General features: G+C 47.2%; 1 protein-coding gene across 11 annotated transcripts in view; it reads left to right on the forward strand.

Annotated features, from left to right (window-relative positions):
* SPATA13 (spermatogenesis associated 13) overlaps positions 1–24,487 on the forward strand; it is a 328,600-nt gene that overhangs the window by 299,561 nt on the left and 4,552 nt on the right. For 9 of the 11 annotated variants that reach the window (XM_016925049.4, XM_009426740.5, XM_016925048.4 and 6 more), the window contains 8 exons: positions 6,456–6,592; positions 8,526–8,705; positions 9,077–9,262; positions 11,311–11,490; positions 12,963–13,195; positions 16,722–16,851; positions 19,341–19,713; positions 22,379–22,453. In XM_016925049.4, coding sequence (XP_016780538.3) covers positions 6,456–6,592; positions 8,526–8,705; positions 9,077–9,262; positions 11,311–11,490; positions 12,963–13,195; positions 16,722–16,851; positions 19,341–19,713; positions 22,379–22,453 — 1,494 coding nt within the window. Of the gene's footprint in view, positions 1–952; positions 1,157–1,415; positions 2,458–6,455; positions 6,593–8,525; positions 8,706–9,076; positions 9,263–11,310; positions 11,491–12,962; positions 13,196–16,721; positions 16,852–19,340; positions 19,714–22,378; positions 22,454–24,487 lie in introns of those variants that run through there. The other 2 variants (XM_063791946.1, XM_063791945.1) reach the window with 2 other exon arrangements.

Raw genomic sequence — 24,487 nt, forward strand, 5'->3', positions numbered from 1 at the left:
TTTCCACATCAGCAATTTGCAGTTCAATTGGAAATCACATACTGAGTGCCTTCTGTATGCCAGGTACTATGCTAGGGGCTGGGAAGACAAAAATCAAACGTCTGTCCTTTCCTTTAAGTCTGTCCTGTCCTTTAAGATGGTAAGCGACCTAGACAGTAAGCGTGGGGAATCATAGAAAACCACCAGGCCTGGACGAAGCATCAAAGCATAGCACAAAGATTCTTCCTGTCTAGACATCAGACACTGAGAAATCCCACCCCATAAAACACACTTGAATTATGGGACAGGAACACAGGAGTCATTAACTTTAAGGGACTTTAAAATCATGAAAGTAGTTAGGGTGGTGAAGGGAAAAGGATACAACCAGAAAATGGAAACAGGTCCTTGACAGGCCCCACTGGGAGCAGGGATTGGTAGTTGGAAGGAAGGGTTAGTGAGGGAACGGAGGGCAGGACATACGGCTGCTCTCCAGAATGGGAGCAAAACACACAGATTTGGATACTAACACTGTTTTTAATATCATTTTGTCTTATTACAAGTAACAGCTACTGCTGGAGGAGACAGTTCTGCCCAGTGGGTAGGAGTTAGATGGCCTGGGCCTGCTGCACACAGCTGTGTGTTATTGGGACTTGAGTTTCCTCATCTGTAAATGGGGACAACTGACAGTACCTCCCATGGAGCATTGTCATGAGGATTATATGAGCCGGTTCATCTCCACAGCTTAAATCAGTGCCTAGCACATTATAGGCACCTGATAAAATAACATCTTGCAATTCTATTTTTAATTTTTTTTAATTTATAGAGATGGGTCTTATTATGTTGCCCAGCCTGGTCCCAAACTCCTGGGCTCAAGGGATCCTCCTGCCTCAGTCTTCCAAAGTGCTGGGATTACAAGCATGAGCTACCATGCCCAGCCACATCATGCAATTCTATACTGTTTTTCAATTTACAGGGTGCTTTCATGTATCATCATTCCACTTGAGGCTCAAAGCACACCAATAACAAGTACTTGTTCAGAATGTATAAACAACCCTGAGAGATGGGTATTATCATCCACATTCAACAGGTGAAAAAACAAAGAAACTTGACCAAGGACTCATACTCAAAAAAGAAAAATATAGAAAAGAAAAAAAATGTGCATCGCTATCATTTGAAGGCAAGTTCATCTGACCCCAAAGCCTTGCATGAAGTCCACATGCTGTTTTTCTTTCTTTCCTTCCTTCCTTCCCTCCTTCCTTCCCTCCCTCCCTCCCTCCCTCCCTCCCTCCCTCCCTCCCTTCCTTCCTTCCTTCCTTCCTTCCTTCCTTCCTTCCCTGCCTCCCATGTATGCCAGGCAGGAACACAGTTAAGAATAAAGCAGACAAGAATTACTGCATTTCTGGAGCTTACATTCTGGATAGTGAACAGAATACATTATAGACGGTGACAAATGCTATGGAGAAAACTAAACCAGGGGAGACAGTGGAGTGAGAGTGAGGGTTGTGGTTTTGAGTGGGATGGTGAAGGTGAGAGAGGGAGCCAGTGTGTGTGTACCTGGGGAGGGCTGTCAGGCACACGGAGCAGCGGCCCTGGGCAAGGAGTGCCTGCGGTCTTTGCAGCCAAGAGCCCATTGGTTGGAGAGGGGTGGGAGGCACAGTGTATCTGGGGAGAGGTCTCAAGAACTTTGGCTGTCTCCCCTGTGGATGATTCTGAGCAGAGGAGTGACACAATCCAGTCTAGGAATGGTTTGGCAGCATCGCTCTGGCAGCTATGGCCTGCCGGGGGCAGGGGTGGCAGCAGGGAGACCAGGAGGGGCTGCTGGAGGGAGCCTGAAGCTGGATGGGAACCCAGGCTTAAGTGGTGGGAGGGGACCCAGGCTTGAATGGTGGCAGAGGGGTAAGAGGTAGCCAGATCCTGGACACTTTCAGGAACTTGAGTCAGACCTGCCAGTGAGTGGGTCGTGGGATGTGAGAGGTGGAAGAATAACCTCTGAATAGATAAAACATACAGGCTAATGCCTGCTTTACAAATGGGAAAACTGAAGCTCAAAGAGCTGAAGTGACTTGCACCAAGGTCATTTAGTTAGGAAGTTAGTGAAGCAAGGACATTCACCCAGGAATTTTCACTCCAGGCGCCATGACTTTCCCTCGTCCATGTTTCAAGTCTCTTGCCCCTGGCCTCTGCCCCCCATCTCCTGGCCAGGACTGAGTCAGCCGACCCATGAGCGCTTCAAGCCATCTTGCTTCCGCAGTGTCGCTAACTGCTAATCCATGATGTTGAAACAGTTGCTGTTGAAACCTCTCTTGTGATTAACCTCAGCCAGAGTTGTCTTTTTTCTTTACTTTTTTCTTTTGAGGCAAAGTCTTGCTCTGTTGCCCAGGCTGGAGTCTGGTGGTACAATCAGAGCTCATTGCAGACTGGAAATCCTAGGCTCAAGCCATCCTCCCACCTCAGCCTCCCAAGTAGCTGGGACTACAGGTGCGTACCACGACCCCCGGTAGAGCTGTTTTGCTAAGTGTTTATGAAGAACTCAGAGAGCAGTCAGTATTTCCAGTCCGTGTCTCTGTCCAGAGGTTTTTCTCCTGGTACCTCCTGTAAAGGTCTAACACTTTTCAATAGACTCCTGTTAATTGTGAATTTATACATGATTACAACCAGCTTTTTTTCTTTCTTTACTGATTTTCACAGCAATAGCTAGATCATGGTAAAGAATTCTCCCTTGGAAAACACTGTTCAGTTCTTCGAGGAGAAAGTGTCATTTTTCAGAGCTGTGCAATGGGTGGGAAGCCCCAATGCCTTTATTTTACTGAGATGCACTTTTTTTTTTTTTTTTGGCTCAACCACGGTTTAAATTGATAAGGAAAAATGCTATTGGTACCAGACAGTGCCAGATCAGTGGTTGCTAAAATTGGAAGATTACTTCTGCTTTAGGCATTAGACACCCAGACTTTGTGTATATGCTCCTCACCCAGGAGCATCAGGATATCTCGGCCAGTAAGCAGCACAGTTCTTGGGCCTCGTGGTCTGGGCAGCCACTCCAGGGTTAGAGAAGGCCTTTGTCTTCAGTGTTGTTTCCCTTGGAGTCTAAAACATACTCATCCATGAAAAAAATGATTTGCTTCCTCAAGACATCCCCCAACCCACCCCTAAACTCACACACCAGCAAAGCATACTAGACTAGGTGACCTCCTGCTCTCCGCCTGTACGCACCCTGGCCTAGCATAGGAAGCAGAAGTTACATTTAAAACGAAACAGTCACCATGCGTTGTTCAGGCTCCAGTGTTTCTCAGACAGCACATGTCTGGCTTTCTCAAGGCCTCCAGCCACACCCCCAGCAAGACAGACATGGGTACACACATGCATAGCTGGCTCCCTGCTGCCCACCCACCCGTGCTCCCAGGGTGCACTCCCTTCTCCTGAGGCGCCAGGCCCTGCCATGCCCCTGGCAACCGTCCCCTCTCCTTTAATGAGCAGGTAAGAAAGCTAGGGCCCAGAAGGCAAGACCAAGGCTGTGGAGCGCTTTCTTCTGCCTCTTGGCTTTGTGCTTAGGCCCAGGAATTTACTCCTCCCCCACACTCCCCCACCCCCGTCTCTTGGTCTCTTAGACAGCTCACTTTCACTTTTTCCTCACAGACACAGGCCCTGACCTTTCCTGACCAAAACTGGGGATGGGCCCAGGCAGGGGAGTGGAGGTGGGTAGAGGGTGACTGGCACCATGCACTCAGAGCCTGGAACCCTGACTTTGTCCACACTGAGAGCTCTCCCCTGGCTTCCATTGTCAGCTGCTCCAAGGTTCCCTGGCTGTCGCGGTGTCCAGCGCACCTGTCTGGGTGGTTTCACGGCTGGGGCACAGGTGCAGACCCATGGGCCATGCCTCAATGTGGCGTGTGCTGTCATGGACGTAAGCAGCTGGTTCCCCTGGAATCACAGAAGGGTTCTGGAAAGGAGGTGATAGTGGCTGGGATGTCGGGGTTTCTCTGAGAGGGGCACCCCAGGCAGAGGGGGAAGCAATTGGAAAGCCAGAGCCCATGAGCAGACCCAGCTCAGTGGGCACCACTCACAGGTGCTGTGTCCAGAGCTCAGGCTTACAGGACTGGGGCTGCCAGGTGGGAGGTGGCCTGAGCACAGTCTGAGAGAGGGGCTGGGGCCGGGCTGGGAGAGGCGCCGCTGGCAGCACCCTCCTGCTTTCCCTCTATCCTGCTTTCCCTCCGTCCTGCTTCAAGAGCTCCGTGCATCACCAGTGCATGAGCTTGAACTCCTCCTCATCATGACAGCCCTGTCTGTGCTTGGCAAGGAAGACCTAAAATGCTGGTGCATGAAATACTACTTCTGCAGTGTTGATTACCCCCATTATTGTGGATCTTTTTCCATGTTTATCATTGTTCTAGTGCCAGACTCCTGGGCTCTATTTACAGAATTGGTTGCTTGTGACAGCAGTGTGGCTGAAGTGATGAGGGGAGGGAAGGGAGGAGAGGCATAAGGGGAGCAGGAGGCTAAGCACGATGGTGGGGGGTGGGGGTCTGGGGCTGGACGTGTGTCTGCCGAGCACCTGGCACATGGCCAGTGCAGGTAAGATGAGCTGTGCATAGAAAATGCAGGTTAGATTGATCCGAATATAAAACATCTCCCCAAGAAAGAACTCTTCAGTCAGAAACCAGACCCATCCTTTTCTAGTCAAGTAACTAGAAACATGGATTTGCCAAGTCCCTGAGGAAAGCAAGCCCATGGAGCACCATCCCAGGGCGACCTTCAGCCAGCCCTCTGTCCTTGCTGGCACACCAGCTTCTCCCTCAGGCTTCTGCTTTTTGTTAAATCTCCAGGGAACTTGGAATTTTTCCAAAACATCCTTGACTGTATCTCTGTTGCTGCAGGCATGAGCTTGGCCTCCCAACATGGATCTCAGTTCCTGATGCCATTTCCTCGGGCAGCTCCTGTTGCTGCCCACTCCCACTAACCTGTGTTCTCCCCAGCTGGCTTCCCTGGCCCCAGGCTCTGCCCCAACAGCTCTTCCTCCACGTCGTAGCAAAGTCTGTCATTAGCCCAGCCCTCATCGTGCGGGACACCATCACCACAGTAGCACTCTCTGTGGAGTTCCAGCTACTTGTCAAGGATGCTAAAAGTTTCACCTGCATTCTGTGGCCTGATTCTTCAAAAAGAAGGACATGAAGCTCAGAGAAATGCAGTCACTTGATTTAGGTCCCATGCCCACAGAAGGGCAGGACCAGAATTCAGACCAGCCTCTGTGCCCCTAAAACCTCTTCTCTTTCTGTCATATGAGGGGACTCTACTTAGGTCCTGTGGCTTCCTTTCTCCAAACCCTGGAACAGCAGCCCAGGATGAACTCTAGCCTGTGAGGCCCTTCTGTGTGCCCCCGATCTTTGCAGTCTTGTCTTTCATGAGATGTGCGGGGAGTCTGTGGAGCATGTGCTTCGAATCAAGCCACCTGTGATTTGCAGTCGGGCCATCGCACTGTTCTGAGTCGCCTGCTCCTCTTCCAGGAAGCCTTTCCCTGACTGGGGAGGATCCCTTCCTCTTTAAAATCCTGCCACTTGTTTCGGACTCTCCCTATTATATTTCCACTTCCTGGCTGCAGTCATCAGAATTCGGGTTTTATTGCATCCCCTTAAAGACAAGGGTCATCTGTTGTATAGCTTTCTGTCCCCAGCACCTGACAGTCATTCCGTTGGAAAAAATAGTGATAGATTGCTTCTTGGACTTTTGGCTAAGATCAAGTGGAGAAACAGTGATGGAGACATCCCTGAACTTGCACAGGAGGACTGAGGCCATGAGTCTGAAAGAAGAGACTGCTCAGTGACAGATTGTTGGCTTTGCCAAGGGTGGCTCATTTTCCCAAGAAAGAAAATCTGACTACCAGGGTGGCCAATCTAAAAAGCTGCACCATCCTTAAAAGATCTTTCTCTCTCTTTTCTGGTAAAAGTACTATATAATTCCTCATTCTCATATTTTGAGTTCCAAGCCTTTCAAATATGTACAGAGAGTAAGAATGATGGCACGTTTCTACTCAAGACACTATTGGGATGTACTGGTTTTAGTAATACTGTTGCCTTGCAGATAAAGGATGGAAGCAGAATATTGGATCATCTTTTTCATCTTTTTTACCTCCTCAGCTTTCCAGCACATTGCTTGGCAGCATTGTTATCTATATTTATGTTGTTAATATCCAGTTTGGAGCACAGACTTCCAACTAAATTACACATAATGCCCTGATGGTCTTCACTCTGCAAATGGTATTGTGTTGGCAATACACTCTTTAACATTCCACCTCTCACTTAATGTCACACTTAACTGCAGCTCTTAACTTTGGAGTAATGTAGACATTTTCTAACAGCTTCTTATTCTGAGTAAGATGCAGATGATTACCTTCCCTTGGGAGTATGTTACCAAATTTTTTCATCATATGAAAAAATCTTGTTAGCTGTGTCTTTTAAATCATGCCTTTGTTTTGTATGTTTTAGTTTCTTCAGATGGAGGTACTGAGCCCTCTGCCTTAGTGGATGACAATGGTAGTGAGGAGGACTTCAGCTATGAAGACCTCTGCCAGGCCAGCCCTCGGTACCTGCAGCCCGGCGGGGAGCAGCTGGCCATCAATGAGGTACTGGAATTCCACACGACAGTAGTGGATACGGGATACCTGATTTTCAGGGTCCACAACCACTTCTGACTTTGTTCCCTAGTTCTTCTTTACTAAGCATGTCCGAAAACCTGGAACTCTGATTAAAACAACACTGTGATTCACTTTGGAAGGCCAAGGCAGGTGGATCATTAGTGGTCAAGAGTTCAAGACCTGCCTGGCCAACATAGTGAAACCCTGTCTCTACTAAAAATACAAAAAAATTACGTAGGCATGATGGTGCGCACCTGTAAACCCAGCTACTTGGGAGGCTGAGGCAGGGAGAATTGCTTGAAGCTGGGAGGCGGAGGTTGCAGTGAGCTGAGAGCACACCACTGCACTCCAGCCTGGGCGGCAGAGCGAGACTCCATCTCAAAAATAAAGAAAGAACAACACTGTGATTCTCTGACCTCATCCAGGAAAATATATGGGATTAAGCTTTCTGGGTAGAGGCAGCTCGTCTTTTTAGGTAAGGAACAGCAGCTCCCCATCAGTGTTCGGCCAGTGCTTTCCACTTGATGAAAGAATACCCTCCCCTCCACTATCTCGTGTAATTCTCACAACTGATCTAAGAAGCGGACATTATGGTTATTATCCACATTTTCATCAACGCTCTGAGGAAAGATGTCTAATTACTTGCTGGTGAATGGCAGAGCTGGAGGTACCCATGTATTTCTCCCTCCAAATCTGGTGTTCCTTTGGCCACCCTGCAGCTTTAGCTTTTTTTTTTAGGAAATCATTCTGGAAGATACCTCCAGCTTTTGGCGTTCTTGAGCAGAACGTGTGGAGCATAACTCCTTAGTGAGTCAGCGTCTTTACTGAGATGGCCAGTGATGTGTATCGTTGGGCGCTAAGGAGACGTGCAAAATCACCTGCTCCCGTGGCCAGTGGATGGAGGAGCCACATCTGTTCCTGACTTTTTAATTGTTAACGATCTCAAGATCATGCTATGTTCTCTTCAGTTGCTGTAAAGTATAAAGTTAGATGCAAAACTTACTCGAATTGTGAATAAAGTATAAATGATCCACACTGCAGGGAGATGTCAGGGACTTCCAATAGCATATATGCATAACTTTAGTAGGCTTGGCTCTGTGACATCTAGTACGGCTGCCAGAAACCATTTCTGGAGCAAATATTTCAGAATTCAAGTTTGCTAGATAACTGACCTGCTGCTAACTGAGCAACTAATACTTTTTTAAAAAGGGGCTTGCCTGCCTGCCTTCCTCCCTCCCTTTTTTCTTGCATTTTGCTCTTGTTGCCCAGGCTGGAGTGCAGTGATATAATCTCAGCTCACTGCACCTCTGCCTTCCAGGTTCAAGCAATTCTCCTGCCTCAGCCTCCCAAGTAGCTGGGATTACAGACATGTGCCACCACATCTGGCTTTTTTTTTTTTTTTTTTTGAGACAGAGTTTTGCTCTTGTTCCCAGACTGGAGTGCAATGGCACGATCTCCGCTCACTGCAACCTCCACCACCTGAGTTCAAGCGATTCTCCAGCCTCAGCCTCACGAGTAGCTGGGATTACAGGAGCCCACCACCACGCCTAGCTAATTTTTGTATTTTTAGTAGAGACGGGGTTTCACTATCTTGGTTGGGCTGGTCTTGAATTTTTGACCTCAGGTGATCCACCCACCTTGGCCTCCCAAAGTGCTGGGATTACAGGTGTGAGTCACCACGCCCAGTTTAAGCGCTTTCTTTAAAAGCAGGTAGAGATGTCCTCCTGACTTTGTTTTTTCTTAGTCTGTTCTCCTGGGTTCTCTTTGTGTAACCAGTCACATAGTCAGTATGGACCAAATGCCACCAGCATATCCAAGTGAGAGGATACCAGTGTCACCCTGAGAGAGTGCACCTAGTGGCTCCCTCACCATCCCGCCCACTCGTGCTCTATGCTGAGCGCACCCCACTGTCTCCTTTCAGCTGATCAGTGATGGCAACGTGGTCTGCGCAGAAGCCCTGTGGGACCATGTGACCATGGATGACCAGGAACTGGGCTTCAAAGCCGGGGATGTCATCCAGGTTCTGGAAGCCTCCAACAAGGACTGGTGGTGGGGCCGCAGTGAAGATAAGGAAGCCTGGTTCCCCGCGAGCTTCGTCAGAGTAAGTGCGGGGTGCTTGCAGCTTTTCCAAAGTATCTGGGGGGGCTGCAGGATCCTTTCAGGTCAGAACTCGCCTTTTATCAGGTCAGCTCTTTTGTAATTGATATCTGACATGCAAGTCACACCTGTAAGAAATTAGGCTGGGTCGGAGCAAAAATGTTAAAGACAGGCAAGCGAGTTGCTCGGTGTTTCTCTGTGGTCCTCGTGCCTGCTGGCATAGCCGCAGCCCTGCTGAGGCCATGAGACTCAGGCGAGGGCCAGGCTGCCTTCCTAACAGGTCACAGGAAAGTAGGAACCTGGGAGGTCTCCTGCCTCTGCTCCATGCTGCCCTCCCCTGCCCCAAGTCACCTGTCCCCTGTGTGTGGGTTGCAGTTGCGAGTGAATCAGGAAGAGCTGTCGGAAAACTCCAGCAGCACCCCCAGTGAGGAGCAGGACGAGGAGGCCAGCCAGAGCCGCCACAGACACTGCGAGAACAAGCAGCAGATGCGGACCAACGTCATCCGGGAGATCATGGACACCGAGCGGGTGTACATCAAACACCTCAGGGACATCTGTGAGGTGGGACGCCAGGCTGGGACCTCACTGAGGGTCACAGTATGAGGCTGCATGAGGTGCCTGGGCTTTCTCCCCACCTCCACCCCCCGCCCCCCCATCAGGCTCCCACATGTATGCTCATTTCTCCGCCTCTGCTGTCTGCACTGCTAAGTCTGAGTGCTGCAGCTGTCCTAGCTGTTGGTGGAGGTCTTTTAGAGTCAGGGTCTCTTTTCAGAGACAAGGCTTTTCTTAGAGATAGGGTCTTGCTCTGCCACGCAGACTGGAGTACAGTGGCATGGTCATAGCTCACTGCAGCCTCAAACTCCTGGGCTTTAAGCAGTCCTCCCTCCTCAGCCCCCCGAGTAGCTAGGGCTACAGGCATGCATCACCACACCCAGCTAATTTTCTAAATTTTATATAGAGATAGGGTCTCACTGCGTTGCCAAGGCTGGTCACGAACTCAAGGACTGAAGCAATTTTTCTGCCTTGATTTCTCAAAGTGCTGGGATTAGAGGCGTGAGCCAGTGTGCCCGGCCCCTCTCTTAAGTGCACTCTACAACTATTTCTATCAGGACCTAATTCCTGAGATTATTTGAAAAGAATGGCTTTCATAGAAGGCAACACCCTCACTTGATTTTACAGAGAGTCAAAGGTTTGTCACTATCTGCAACCCTGCTGCATCTAATCACCAACTGACAGATGAGATCCTGAGTCATTTAGACACAGATGGGAAAAAATGCTGGTTTTATATTGGTCATATGAAAGGCTATATTCTATTGTCATGCTATTCTACTTGGCAACAAATTTTATTTTATAGTCTTATCCTGATTTCAGAGAACTTGTCATTAGTAGAAGTGCACCTGAAAGGTTTTGTCTTCCTGTGGTATTTTGTGCTTCTATGGATTGTGTACGAGCATCACACTACACTGCTGTTCGCCCTGTCTGCTCATTAGGGCTCTCCTAGCTGTAAATGCTGATATCTGTACTATCAGTTCAACGCTGACCATTCAGTGCTGAAGACAAGTTGAAGTCAGAGAACTGCCCGTTCTCTAATCGGATTAGCCAGCTGTGTGGACATGCCAGTGTTTATCTTCTTTGTGCCAGCCATCTCGTTCTGTATGAGTGTGTGGCGAAAGAAGCAGGTCTGCAGTGCCGTTTAGGGAAATAAGAGGAACTGCCCATGATTATTGAGCATTGACTGTTTGTCACCCCTCACCTGGATTAACTCAGCTACCACAGCATTCCCCCTGAGCAGGTCCTGTTAGCCCCCATTGCAGATGGGGAAACCAAGGCACAGAGAAGTTAAGTGGTGGGATTGGATTTAAACCCAGGCAGTCTGCCCCAGAACCTATCCTTTTCTGAACTATTACATTATATTGTTTTCCTGTTAAAATTCATACCAAGTAGTCATTGGTATGTGTTTTACTCCATGGTCAGTTTATTCTACTGAATGTCATGATAACTCTTTTTGAGTTAGCTGTTACATGTATGTACAGCCTTTTCTTCTTATCCCACTAGCTCCTACCTAAGCTATAGTATAGCCATGGTGTTGCACATAGATAACTAGTGCAAGCCTCAGATTAAAGACCCACGATTGATGCTGTCCATAGAAAGGCGGTGCTGGTGGAATCCTTGGGTAAGAGGAATCCTTGCCCTGATGAACAGTGCACAGAGCTGCATGGGCTATTCAGCAAGCAGTGACATTCTGCATTTGACAAGTCTCCTGGGCTGTGAAATGGAATTAGGGTTGGGAGAATGATTATCTGAAGAGTTTGGAAAAACACGTGACGACACCAATTTTTGAGCTCTGGTATTTGAAACTTGTTTCTGGAAAACATTATATGGTTTATTGGATCCTAAATCCAACCGCATGAGCCTTTCTGCTTTCTTTTTATTTTAAAACACCTATGGCAAATTGCAGTCATGGAAGTACGATGACCTCATCAGAGACTCATAGAGTCTTTTTAATTAAAATTCATTCCAAGTTCATGGCTTTAGGCCTACAAAAGCTGTACTATTCAAATAATTTATTTGGATTTCCAAATAAAAAGTATTACTTCTGTATTTTGCAGGGCTATATCCGACAGTGCCGCAAGCACACAGGAATGTTCACCGTTGCGCAGCTAGCCACTATTTTTGGAAACATTGAAGATATTTACAAATTCCAAAGAAAGTTTCTGAAAGACCTTGAGAAACAGTACAACAAAGAGGAACCTCACTTAAGTGAAATAGGATCTTGCTTTCTTCAAAATGTGCGTCACCCTTTATTTCATTATTAATAACATCTGCTTACATAATTTTGAAGTGCATCTCCACAAAAAACAGGAGTCTCTTTTGTTTTATTGTTTGTTTGCTAGATGAATCTTCCATAGAAAGGAGATGTTTCTTCTATCTTATATGCTTATCATATAAACAAAATCTATATAGTTAATCTTGTCTAAATGTCCCAAATTCATTTTTTCAAAATCCTTTTATGTAGTCTGGAATTAGGGGGTTACATTTGGAGTAATTACTTTTTAAAAATTTCTAAGGGTTATGCCATAAGAACTATGGAGTCCTTCCTAATAATATCCAGGAAGTGTCTATTACATTTCAGGCACTGTTTCCAGGGTTTTCTTATATTAGCTTGTGTATTGCTATGAGGTAGATATGATTATCTCTCACTTTCTAGATGAGGAAACTAAGGCCCAGAGAGTAAGTAACCCAAGACCACATACCAGTAAGAGGCATCTGTGAAGGCAGACCCGGGCATGCGGCTCCAGGACGCATGGTTGTGATACTGTAACTGCCTCAGAACCTTCCTGTGATAACATGCATTTATCATTTTTTAACTTATGATTGACTATTACTACTTACCGCTAAAGGATTTCAGAGGAAGATTTTAGTCCCAGCCCAAATAACTAGGGAACAGTAAGAGTAATAATAATAACAATGACAGCCTCACCACGCCTTCACTTCCTGGGTGCTGGGCTCAGTAGCTGTCTAGAGTCCTCTGGGGCAGATAGATTTTAAGTGGCTGGGCATAATGTTTTTGTGTTAAGTTAGTCAGCTGGAGGCTGGGCCCCATGTGTGACCTGGGCATATCTGGGACATTGTCACAGGCCTCCTTGTGTGGCCTGTGTAGAAGGTTCCTGCAGGAGCCAGCTTAGGACAGGCTGGAGGCCAGGTGGTGGCCTGAGGAAGGTAAGTCTCACAGTGAGGACAGGGGAGTACTGCTGCCACCAGGGAAGGGGTCTTGGCGGGCCCAGCCAGGGTGACGGCAGAGAATTGGGAAGAGAGGTGTGTTGAAATGGGCATTTTTGAGGAAAACCTGACAAGACTAGTTGTAAACCACAAAGAATAAGCAACGATTAAAACTGCATACATGGTTTTCAGCGAGTTGAAAAAATTTGTGGGAGGGGGACGTTAGAGGCCCTGCTCCCCACCTTCCAGGATGAGCGTGAGGCAGGCTAGAAAGAGACCAGGGTGCTGAGTTCCAGGGCAGCCTCATCCCCAACCCCCTCAGGAGCCTGCTGAAGCACCCCTTCTCGCCGGCCAGATAACGCTTGCGGAAACCATGGCAGGGCAGCTTGGGTGCCAGCGGATTTCATGCCCTGTCCTTCTTGCAGTAGTCCATCTTCCTCCTTTCTAGGAGTGTCCCTTAGAGAGGGCTGGGATGATGCCTGTCTTTGTCATGTCCCAGAGGCACCCCAGAAGCTGACGAAGCTGTACTTTTCCTTCCCAGCAAGAGGGCTTTGCCATCTATTCCGAGTACTGCAACAACCACCCGGGCGCCTGCCTGGAGCTCGCCAACCTCATGAAGCAGGGCAAGTACAGACATTTCTTTGAAGCCTGCCGCCTGCTGCAGCAGATGATTGACATCGCCATCGACGGGTTCCTGCTCACACCAGTGCAGAAGATCTGCAAATACCCGCTGCAGCTGGCCGAGCTGCTCAAGTATACCACACAGGAACACGGGTGAGGGGCATGGGTAAGGGGCACAGGTGAGAGCACTGCTGCCATTACCTGTAGGCAGCTCTTAACTCCAGGCAGTGATAGGTGGGCTTCAGTGTCAGCCTTAAAACTTTGGGAGCTCCATGGGAGAAGTTTTCAGGTTGTTTAGAATGTGTGCAATTAACTACTGAAATAGAGTGATTGAAGAGCCTCCAGAATATCCAGTCCTAGAGCTATGAAGACACAAGGGCCATTCGTGAGCTGTGCCACGAGTGCATGGCGGCTTTTGTTGTATTGTTATGTTGCTTACCTGTATTTTATAAACGTCTTTGAGTACTCAGTAGTTAGTAAAGACGGTTTCTGAGGGAAACACACCAGTGTGAACGGAAAGCCATAACTCTCATTCTCTCCTGTACCCTTGAGGTTGACGTACAGCAGCTCGGCTCAGAGCAGGATTCTTTATGACAGAAACGTTACTTACTAGTGGATTACCTAAAGTTACTTGTTGTTAAGCAGTCTCTATTTAGCAACCCCTTCTCTATTTAGAAGGGGTGAGGGCACACACAAGCTTGAACTGTAAAAGGGTGTGGATTGTCAGGGGTGCAAACCCATATGGGGCGGCTGAGAAGACCAGGGCATTGGGCACCCGCTGGGCCCTGAGCCGTTCCCTACCCACCAGGGTGCCAACTCGCTGGTCTTCTCCCTGTTCCCTCCTGCTGGGAGCACAGGGCTTCCTTCCATGCTTACCTGAATGCTGCATCTCCCTTCGAGCTTCCTTGGTGCCTGACTAAGCTCTTCTTGTTACTCACACTTCTGTTGTTTGAATCTCAGCTTCTCCTGAACAACAAGCAACAAAATACACTCTCTCTCTGTCTTTATTATCTGCCTTGGTTGTTTCTGGATTCTTCTCACGCCCTTGTTCCCTAGCCATATGATCTCTTCTGGGGGAGCCAAAAGTTACCCTTTGTTTCCTTAATAGCCAACCATCATTTCGTGCATGCACAGAAGCCTTTGTGTGGTTATACATTAGGCATGTCACCCATTCAGCATTGGAATGTGCATGCCCATTTTCCATGCCATGGGAAAATGTCATCACAGCACAGCCCAGCTGTTGGGTACCTCAAGGTAGCAGTGCTTGGCTAATTCTGAGTTCTCACCTGGCCAGCAGGGACAGGATAGTCATAGGGCAACTGCTGTGTGCCAGGCTCCAAGCCAGGCTACCCAGGGGCGCAAGGGTCTAGGCTAAAGCTGACTCTTTTAGATGAGAATCGAAACAGGGTCCATGCCCCTGACACAAAGTCTTTAACTGCACCTGCAGCTCTGGAGAGGGTCATCTCAAAGGGTCCTAATGAGAAGAGGAAGAGGGAAGGGATTGTACCAGGAGGAAATTTCTATGGCAAACCACAACAGTTCTGGGTTTCAGCAGCTAAATATCTTCCTGCAGGGAGTGGAGAGTGAATCATTATTTTGTCCTCTCTGCCTCTGAACTCCTGTGGAGAGACAGACTTAAAAAAGGAAACTTCTGGCTGGGCGCCATGGCTCACGTCTGTAATCCCACCATTTTGGGAGGCCGTGGCGGGTGGATCACATGAGGTCAGGAGTTTGAGACCAGCCTGGCCAACATAGTGAAATTCCATCTCTACTAAAATGCAAAAATTAGCTGGGCATGGTGGCGGGCACCTGTAATCCTAGCTAATTGGGAGGCTGAGGCACGAAAATCGCTTGAACCCAGGAGGTGGAGGTTGCAATGAGCCGAGATCGCACCATTGCACTCCAGCCTGGGTGACAGAGTGAGACTTTGTCTCAAAAAAAAAAAAAAAAAAAAAAAAAAAAGGCGAGGGTGTGGGGAGAGCCTTCTTACAATTAGATTGGAAAGTAAAGAATAAGAGCAAGTCACTGAACAATAGACACTAGATATGGGTGTTAGCTAAAGAGTTAGGACTAAAGGAATTAGAAAAAGGAGTTCATTGAAATAGATAAAAGAAGAGAGAGCTATATATTTTTTTCTTTTTCTGATGGGGAAATCAGAAAAGTTCAGTGGAAAAAAAAAAAAAACAGGGAAGTCAAGAGAGCCACAAAATTGAAGAAAAAAAATTATAGTTGTAAATACCTTCTACAGATTTTCAAAGACATTTTTAAGAAAATGTCCTGATGGCATGATGAGGAGTCAGAGCCAAAGACAATTAATAAGAAAATTAAGAAGCAAAGACTTCTTGAAAGACGTGGGCAGGCAGCTTAGTACCTTCCGAGATGGGAAAGCTGGGTCCAGAAGTCCACACCTCACTCTTCAGTAGTTGATTTTCTTCCTTTAAGGGCATTTTTCACCAAGAGCATTTGCAGATTTTGGTTTTTTCAAAATAAAAATTAGTTGACATGACAGAAAGTCCATTTCCTTGTCTTAAGTAAAACAAAGCAAAAATTCTTTTAAAAAAACCATTACAATTTAGTTTTGTCCAGAAAAACTTATTTTGCGACCCTTTCTTCGTTGCTGGAGGCCTCTTTGGGGGCTCTGTGCCCATTATTTTGGCAGCCCCTGGTGTCATTCTTGCTCCTGCTCTCTGCCCCACTTCTGAGTGTGAATGGGCGTCTCTGAAGACAGCAGGGTCTGCTTGGTGGGCAGTGTCTGGGGACTTCACAGGAGCTGGGATGAATTGTGTTTGGTAAATAGACAATAGAATCTGCTTTCAAGGCTTTCCCATGGCTGCTCAGGAGGATTCTAATTCATTCCAGCTGTGATGGAGTGGCCCTGTCTGTGCTGTAAGTTGCTACAGGAAAACGGAAAATATAGCTCAGTAGCTGGATGGTTGGTCTCCGTGGCCCCGCATTATTAACGCTGAGCAAAACCTGAATGGGAAGCTTGCAGATACTGGACATGCTCTGTGCTAGCCTGTGTGTAGATTAAAACTGTAGTTTCTGCTTTTCCGGTGCCTACAGTTTTAGTGGGCTTGGGAGTGGGGACCTCCTGGGGAGAACATTTTAGCTTGACGTGACTGTGGTGGACGGAAAGCACCAGAAAGGAAGCTCTGTTGGTGAGGCGAATGCCATACTGGCATTTCCGTAACTCACCACTTCAGGTGCCTGTCCTCTCCTGTCCTTTCCCGAACAGCATAAAAGATGAAGACTCAGAGCAAATAGTCACTCTTGAAAATGGTTAGTGATTTTTAAAGTACTTTATATAGCAAGAGTGGTTATATGAGAATCAGAGCCATAATAAAGACTGTTCTTTCTGTATTAATGAAAGTCACCCATTGTCACCGTGACTAAAACTTACTTATTTGTGGCATTTACTGTCATTCATTGTAATTTCTGGGAAATGAGTGAAAACATTTTTATTCCAAAGAATTCTGAATTGCACTGGGTCAGCTCCCTTAATCTATGCAGACTGTAGTCTATTCACAAGGGAACAAGAAAAAGGGAAACAGCGGCTATGACGTAAATGTCACTTTGTCTAGAGCATTCGTATACGAAGAAGCGCCCCAGTGGATTATTTTGCCAATCCTCATTTGTAAGGTGCATGTTATGTGATTAAAATTAACCTCCCATCTTGCAGTGATTACAGCAACATAAAGGCAGCATATGAGGCCATGAAGAATGTGGCCTGTCTGATCAACGAGCGCAAGCGCAAGCTGGAGAGCATCGACAAGATAGCTCGCTGGCAGGTGTCCATCGTGGGCTGGGAGGTAAGTGGGAAGCACCCCGCATGATCCCATGCCACTCACCCCTCCCGCACCTTTGATCTGGTGCAGATGCACTTTAATATCCTGTGGTCAATATCTTATATTCTTGGCTTTAATGGTATATATACCATTAATGGTAAATGTATTTCGAGGCATACTGTTGAATTTAACTGTCGACTATTTTATACCCCACCCCCATAAGAAATAAAATCTGAAGAGTATCTGCAGTTAATTTATTGCTGAGCCTCTCTCTCTCCTCATAGAGGGAGTACCGTGGGAACAGTAGAGGGCATTTCAGTTGCAGCCACATAACATAGTAGTAGAAGTATGGGGGACTCTGGAGTCCCTGCCCACATGTGAATCCTGTATGATCTGGCCAAGATTAATTTTTTTATCTTATAAATTGGGGAGGAAAATATTACCTACCTCATAGGCTACCGTGAGCATTTTATAAAACAGTACAGGCCAGGCACAGTGGCTCACACCTGTAATCCCAGCACTTTGGGAGGCCAAAGTGTGAGAATCACTTGAGCCCAGGAGTTTGAGACTAGCCTGGGCAACATGGCAAGACCCCATCTCTACAAAAAGTAAAAAAAAATCAGCTGGGCATGGTGGCATACACATGTATTCCTGGCTACTCAGGAGGCTGAGTTGAAAGGATCACTTGAGCCTAGGAGGTTGAGGCTGCAGTGAGCCGTGATCGTGCCACTGCACTCTAGTCTGGGTGACAGAGCAAGACTCTGTCTCAAAAAAAAAAAAAAAAGGAAAAACTACAAATACAATGCCTGTAATAATGGTCCAACAAATTCTCTCTCTCTCTCTCTCTCTCTGTATTCATAAAAACAGTGACAATAGTTAGCACCTGTATGTATTTACCACATGTCTGAATGGCACTGGTCTGAGCCATTTGTACATATATGAACTCATTTAATCCTCTACACCATCCTATGAAGTAAGCACTATTATTATACCCATTTAACAGATGGGAAAACTGAAGCACAGAAAGGTTAAATAACTTGCCCAAGACCACACAGCTCAAAAGTAGCAGAGCTGGATTCAAACCCAAGCAGGCACCCTGGCTTCAAAGTCCGTGCTGGTGATCACTGTGCTCTACTGCCATTAAATTAAGAACAACAAGCAGATGCCATTCAGATTGTTTTTAACCAAGCTATGTTGATTTTACATCTATTAATTGGTCAGAACTCACTCTCCCAGAGGACTGAGAAAGTTTGGAGCAAGAAGTTAGGTTTTTAACTGAAATAGGCTATAGGTGGTGAAAATTGGAGAGAAACACGTACATTTCAAGGGCCTTATAGACTTCTGGAGTTCGGGCAGGATCTCAGAGAACACTGAGTCCAACTCTTTTATTTCGTCAGTGAAGAATCTAGGGCACGGAATTGCTCTGAGCAAGTAAATAGAAGAACTATTTTGGAGTCAGGCTCTTTTGCCTCCAAAAAATATTGTGTATGACTGGGATTAAGGGAGAATCAAATCTTATTTAACAAAGGCCATTGTCATACCAAATACCATAAAGTAACATTGGATTAGATTCAACCTAAATATAATAAAAGTGTGTTTTTCTTTTTGATTTTGGACGCTGACATTTAGGGGATAATTTGTCAGAAGTTAATTTCTTGCTGACAATTTATCATCTGGCCTTTTGTTTCTATGACCCTGAACAAGTTGCAATTCCAGGGAGCTGCCATATACTCAACACAAATAATGTCAGGTCCATAATCACGATACTGTGTCCCCTGCATGAATGCTTTCTCACATATAAGCCTGCGTGCTCTCACTCTTGGAGGCTCCGTTTGGGTCAGCTGCTGTTTCAGATCTTGACTGGGTTCCATTAATTCAGCATGCCTCTTACCAGAGGCTTCAGGCTAGGAAGACCCCTCAGCTAACACAGAGGCACTGTCACATTTTTCTAGTAAGCAGGAAAAAAAAAAGAAAAGGAAGAAATTTCAGGCACCAGGAGACCAATAAATCCAGGTTTATTACAAATAACCTTTGAGGCCCTGACCACCTGTGAATGGGGACAGGTGGTAGGCAGCCTCAGGTACCTAGAAAGTCTGAGAAAGATTCTGTGTTAGGAGTCTCTTCCATATCCTAACACCTGAAGGAATCCAAATTGGGAGTTTGTTTTTGTTGTTGTTGTTTGTTTGTTTGTTGTTGTTGTTGTTTAGAGAGAAGGGTCTTGCTCTGCCCCTCAGGCTGGAGTGTACTGGCGTGATCACTATTCACTACAGCCTCAAACTCCTGGGCTCAGGGGATCCTCCCGCCTCAGCCTCCTAAGTAGCTAGGACTACAGGTGTGTGCCACCATGCCTGGCTAATTTTTAAAATTTTATGTGGAGATGGGGTCTTGCTATGTTGCCCAGGCTGGTCTCAAACTCTTGGCCTCAACGATCCTCCCACCTTGGCTTCTTAAGTAGCTAGGACTACAGCTGTGGTAGAATTGGAAGGTCTTAAGATGTGTTTTCATCCTTCCAGGGACTGGATATCTTAGACCGAAGCTCAGAATTGATTCATTCTGGGGAGCTGACCAAAATCACTAAGCAAGGCAAAAGCCAGCAGCGGACGTTCTTCCTGTTTGACCACCAGCTGGTGTCCTGCAAGAAGGACCTGCTGCGCAGGGACATGCTGTACTACAAGGGCCGGCTGGACATGGATGAGATGGAGCTTGTGGACCTGGGGGATGGGCGCGACAAGGACTGCAACCTCAGCGTGAAAAATGCCTTCAAGCTCGTCAGTAGGACCACGGATGAGGTTTATTTGTTTTGTGCCAAAAAACAAGAAGACAAGGCAAGGTGGCTGCAGGCCTGTGCAGATGAAAGGAGGCGGGTGCAAGAGGACAAGGAGATGGGTGAGCAGCCCTTGGCCCTGCAGGCACCTTTGCCTCTGCTTGCTGTAATAGCTTCATTCTCCACTCCCATGGGCCTGCTCTGCCCAGCCTTCTCCCTCAGAGCTGAATCCCACCATGGGGAAAGGACAAGGGATCTGCAAACCCTAAATACTTCTGAATGTACTTACAAGACAGACCATGTCAGATGTAGTTACTACCGGCAACATTTATTCAGTATTTACCTTGTGCCAGACATTCTGTGGCCCATTTATAGAGATTGTCTCATTGAATCCCTATGAAGTGGTTGCTGTTATTATACCCAATTTACAGATGAGAAAATTGAGGCTTATGGAACTGGCCCACTCTTGCACTGTGGCCACATAACATTTAAATCCAGCACTTTGGATGCCACATGCAGGGTATGAAGAATAAATAATAAAACCAGTTCACTGTGACCCCAGAGATGGAACCCCACTATGGTGACCATCACCCAGGCTATCAGAAGTATCACGTGATTCTGGAGGCCTCCCCTTTAGCTGTGCCTGTGCAATACCTTCAGTGTGCCTCACTGCCACAGTTGATCCACACCCAGCAGCCTGCCCTCATGCTTCCCATCTCTCCCTATGAAACTCAGGATGCCGCATCGTCCATTGCAGTTAAGGCGATGGTCCTTCACACCCAGTGTTACATTTGTACTTCTTTGGTTTGTCTTCCCAGCTTCTGCTGACCTGGAGGTGCAGTGTGGCCCCTGAGACTGAATCTGCCATGCCTGGCATTAATGATGGCAGCACCCACAGTCTCTGAGCCTCTATTTCATTGCCTCCCAAGCTCTTTAGGGTTTTGAGCACAATCTGTTGAATGGAAGTCAGGGAGCCACAGTGAAGGATATTCATCTCTGCAGCCCAAGTGAGCCCAGCCCTCAAAAGTCATGGTCCAGGATGGAGGGGAGCCAGCATACGCCCCTCCCCATCCTTGCCCACTGCCATGAGGACCGCAGGACTAAAAACCAGGAGGTGCTTTTTCTGTCCTCCCCAGCCACTGGCTCTAAGCTTGGCTACAGAATTTGGTCTCACCCACAGGAGGTTTTGTGAGATTCTGCAGTAGAGTTGGAGGGATTTACAAGTTGGTCAGGCTAAAACGGAAGCAGGGATCGACTTGGAAACACTCAATGGGTAGACATTGGCCTGGACTTGGGCCACTCCAAGATACAGAGCTCCCCACATCACAGGCAGCCCCTTACACCAAGTGTCAGGGTGTCCTTTACACTAAGAGGAAATCTGATTCCCAGCAACAGCCATAGATTATTGGTGCAGACTCTGGGGCCCCATTGAAATAGGGCTAATCACTCATGCCCAGAATTCATTTGAAGATGACAGTTACTAAAATGCAAAATGACAGAGCCACAAAATCTTAGTTTTAGTCGTCATATGACATTGTCTAGTGCAGGCCCGGAAGTCATCTGTAAGTCAGAGTGTTTGGATTCCCGAAGACGGCACTATTTAGTGGGGACATCCTATGTGCTTTCTACAGTGTCTCTCAATAGAAAGGAAAGGAGGGGCCTGATGTGGTGCCCTTTGCCGTGTAATGCTCCCCATGGCCAGTGCTCAGAGACGCAAGTGCATGACTGAGGCACTCCTGAGCCAGTAAGTCTGTGAACTGGCACGTGTGGGATAAAACTGGATGCATTCCTTGCCTCGAATATTTTGGCAGCCCTCATACTTGATGCATGTGTGTGGGTAGATGCTTCAGGTAGCAGATCAGAGAGAATGGACACGGAGGGCCTTGGAGGCAGGGACAGCCCGGTGGCCAGCGTACAGAGCCTAAGCCTGACGTCAGGACAGTCTGGGACAGATGTTGGGCATGTGAAGGAATCAGGGCCAGGGGAGCAGAGTGGGCAGAGGTAGAGAGGGAGCCTCGGGACCGAGCCAGGCAGTGCAAGTTAGCAGACGCAGGGCCTGGGTCAGCTCTGCCAAGCTGGAGCAAGTACCTGCCTACAGGAGGAAGGCTTCCCGTGGGAGAAGGCAGGGCCCCAGCACCCAGCCCTGGCCATTCAGCTCTGTCCTTCCTTCTCCTTCCCCACACCCTGCGAAGCCAAGGGTTGCCTCATCTTGTCTTTCCAGTGACTCTTGTTTCACCCAGTTCACACACTGCACACGTACACTGTCACTGTGCTACTGGACTTTACAGTGAGGGAATGCTCAGGGCACACACTACGCACAGCTGGGGTACAGAATCCGCTACCTGCTACTCACGTGGTACCTTTGTTCAGGGTGGAACTGCTAACGTGCAAAGCTCTCATAGCGTATGGGTGAACACGCCCTGGGACCCTTTGCTCTGTCCTCTCCTTCTGGGGCCTCATCCTTTAGGTTATAATTGGGATGACCCCGTGTGAATATTTGCCTGGGAGCGTCGGACTTCACACAGACATTCTGCATTCTCATGAGCACCACCCCATTTCACTCTCCAAACTGTCCGGGTTTGCAGGACAATCACATGGCCACCTTGGCGATAATCCTTATGACTTCCCCTTTTCTGATCTTCAACCTGTCCAGGTTCTTTGAGGATTAAGGTTCTCTGTCTCAGGTTGTGGTGATAACCTCAATGCTGATATGGGCTGTGATACAAGTTTTGTTCTGAAACATGTCCACGTGTTCTGAATATATATCACATTTATTTCTAAATGCAGGAATGGAAATTTCAGAAAACCAGAAGAAACTTGCCATGTTAAGTGCTCAAAAGGCAGGACATGGAAAGTCAAAAGGTAAGTTATGGAGAAGGCTTTGTCCCCTTAATGCTTATCAGTATTCTCCTGAAAATGGGAGCATACCCCAAGTTGTCAGTCTGTGACCAGCTTGGAGCAAGGAGAACAGTAGAAGTTAGAACTCAAGGGCAGGTCCAGAACAGGGGGCAGGTGAAGGTGGCCTCTGTTTGGTTTTGAATGTGCGTCAGTGTTTGCTTCCATTGGAATGTGGGCATAGGAAACCTTCAGAGGGGCTGCTGGAGGGTGGTGGACCTCCTTGCCTGCCTGGGGCCCCTCTGCTCCCCTCCCCCAAGTGCTGATGGTGTTAGCCACCAGGTCACGCACATCCCCAGTCTGAGGCAAACCAAGGACTCTTGCATCTTTTAGGCATGAGAGGACAAAATCTCAAACCCCAAACTGCTTGTCAGCTGTAGGCTGGATATAGTCTAGTTTAAGTAAGAAAAAGATGTAAAGGTTCGGTACATCAGGCAAGGAGTTAGACAAAAAAAGACACATGCGCTGATTTAGGGCGGTGATTCCCTAATCTCCATGCACATTAGAATTCCCTGGGGAGGCTGTTCAAAAATGCTGATGCCCAGGCCGCATACCCAGGGGCTCTGATGCACTAAGATTTGTCCACACAAATCTGGCCCAACAGGATGCAGATAATCTGGCCCAACAGGAATTCAGTAATAAGGATTTTTCCCCCAAAAATATGCACTGTATTCTTAGAAACTTTATTCCAGTCATCTTTCTACTTTAAAAGGCATTTACCCCATGAAATGTATCTCTTTTGGTATTTTCCTGACTGCAAATGCAAAAACAAGGACCAACGAATCCCAGGACTGCAATAGACCACTGACCTTTAGTCAGTGAAGAACTGATTCCCCAAACCACACTTAACACTCCCCTGCTTTCTCCATGCAAATGCAGAATTTCTTTTCCCCACTAAGTTACAAATATCTTTAAGGCAGAAAAACCCATGTTATTAATTTTTTTAAATCTCCACTTCTGATGTCAGATGACTAGTAAATCAATTTGTTAGAATACATTGTTTTCTGTCCATATCTTCTGCGAGTCACTCGCCCAGCAGCCAGGCTTCTCAAGAACGGAAGGACTGCTGACGTTCACAGGTGGCCACCGGGTGGGACGCTGTGCCTGGGTTATCTGATTTCTTCCTTCCTGCCACCTCGGGAGATAGGGAGAGCCTTCTGGCAGGCCAGGGGCAGGGACGGGTTCTGAGCCAAGGCCTTCCTGCTTTCAGGGCCCACACTCTTCGTGCCATGCTGACTTACACAGTTACGTTTTGATCTAATCGCTAATTTTAATAAACCTTCTAAATTACCTCTGCACAGATTAAAAATACCTATGCCGGTGAAGTTTTGATTAGAGTGATTAGATATTGAGGGCACAGTTCTAAGCACTTTACTTCTATTAATTCATTTAATTCTCATAGCAACCCCATAGGTACTGTAATCCCCGTTTTAGGGATTGGGGAACCAAGGCATAGAGAAATCATATAATTTCCCCAGTAATCCCAGCTGATAAATGGCACAGAAGAATTTGGGCCAAGGCAGCATGAGCTCCAGACTTCCATTTAGAGCATTTTATTGCTACTCACCTTGACTGTCAGTCTGGCTCAGATTCTGCCACTTCCCGCTGCATGTCCTGGCATTCAGTTTCTTTCCCTGTCAAGTTGTTGTCATAATACCCTCCTTGGAGGCTTTTTGGGAGAGTTCAGTGAGAGAGACTGTGTCACGCTCCACACGGAGTACCTGAACATAACAAGTGTAGCTACTGGACCTTCTTTTTGGTTAATGTGAATTAAGAATTAGCTCTCTACAAAAAAATATAAAAATTAGCTGGGCGTGGTGGCACACACCTGTAGGTCCAGCTACTTAGGAGGCTGAGGTGGGAGGATCGCTTGAGCCTGGGAGGTAGAGATTGCAGTGATCCAAGATCACACCACTGCACTCCAGCCTGGGTGACAGTAAGACCCTGTCTCAAAAAAAAAAAAAAAAAAAAAGAATTAGCTGAGAACTTGGACTTGGAGTC

Source organism: Pan troglodytes, chromosome 14, assembly GCF_028858775.2.
Source record: "Pan troglodytes isolate AG18354 chromosome 14, NHGRI_mPanTro3-v2.0_pri, whole genome shotgun sequence".
Lineage (NCBI taxonomy): Eukaryota > Metazoa > Chordata > Mammalia > Primates > Hominidae > Pan > Pan troglodytes.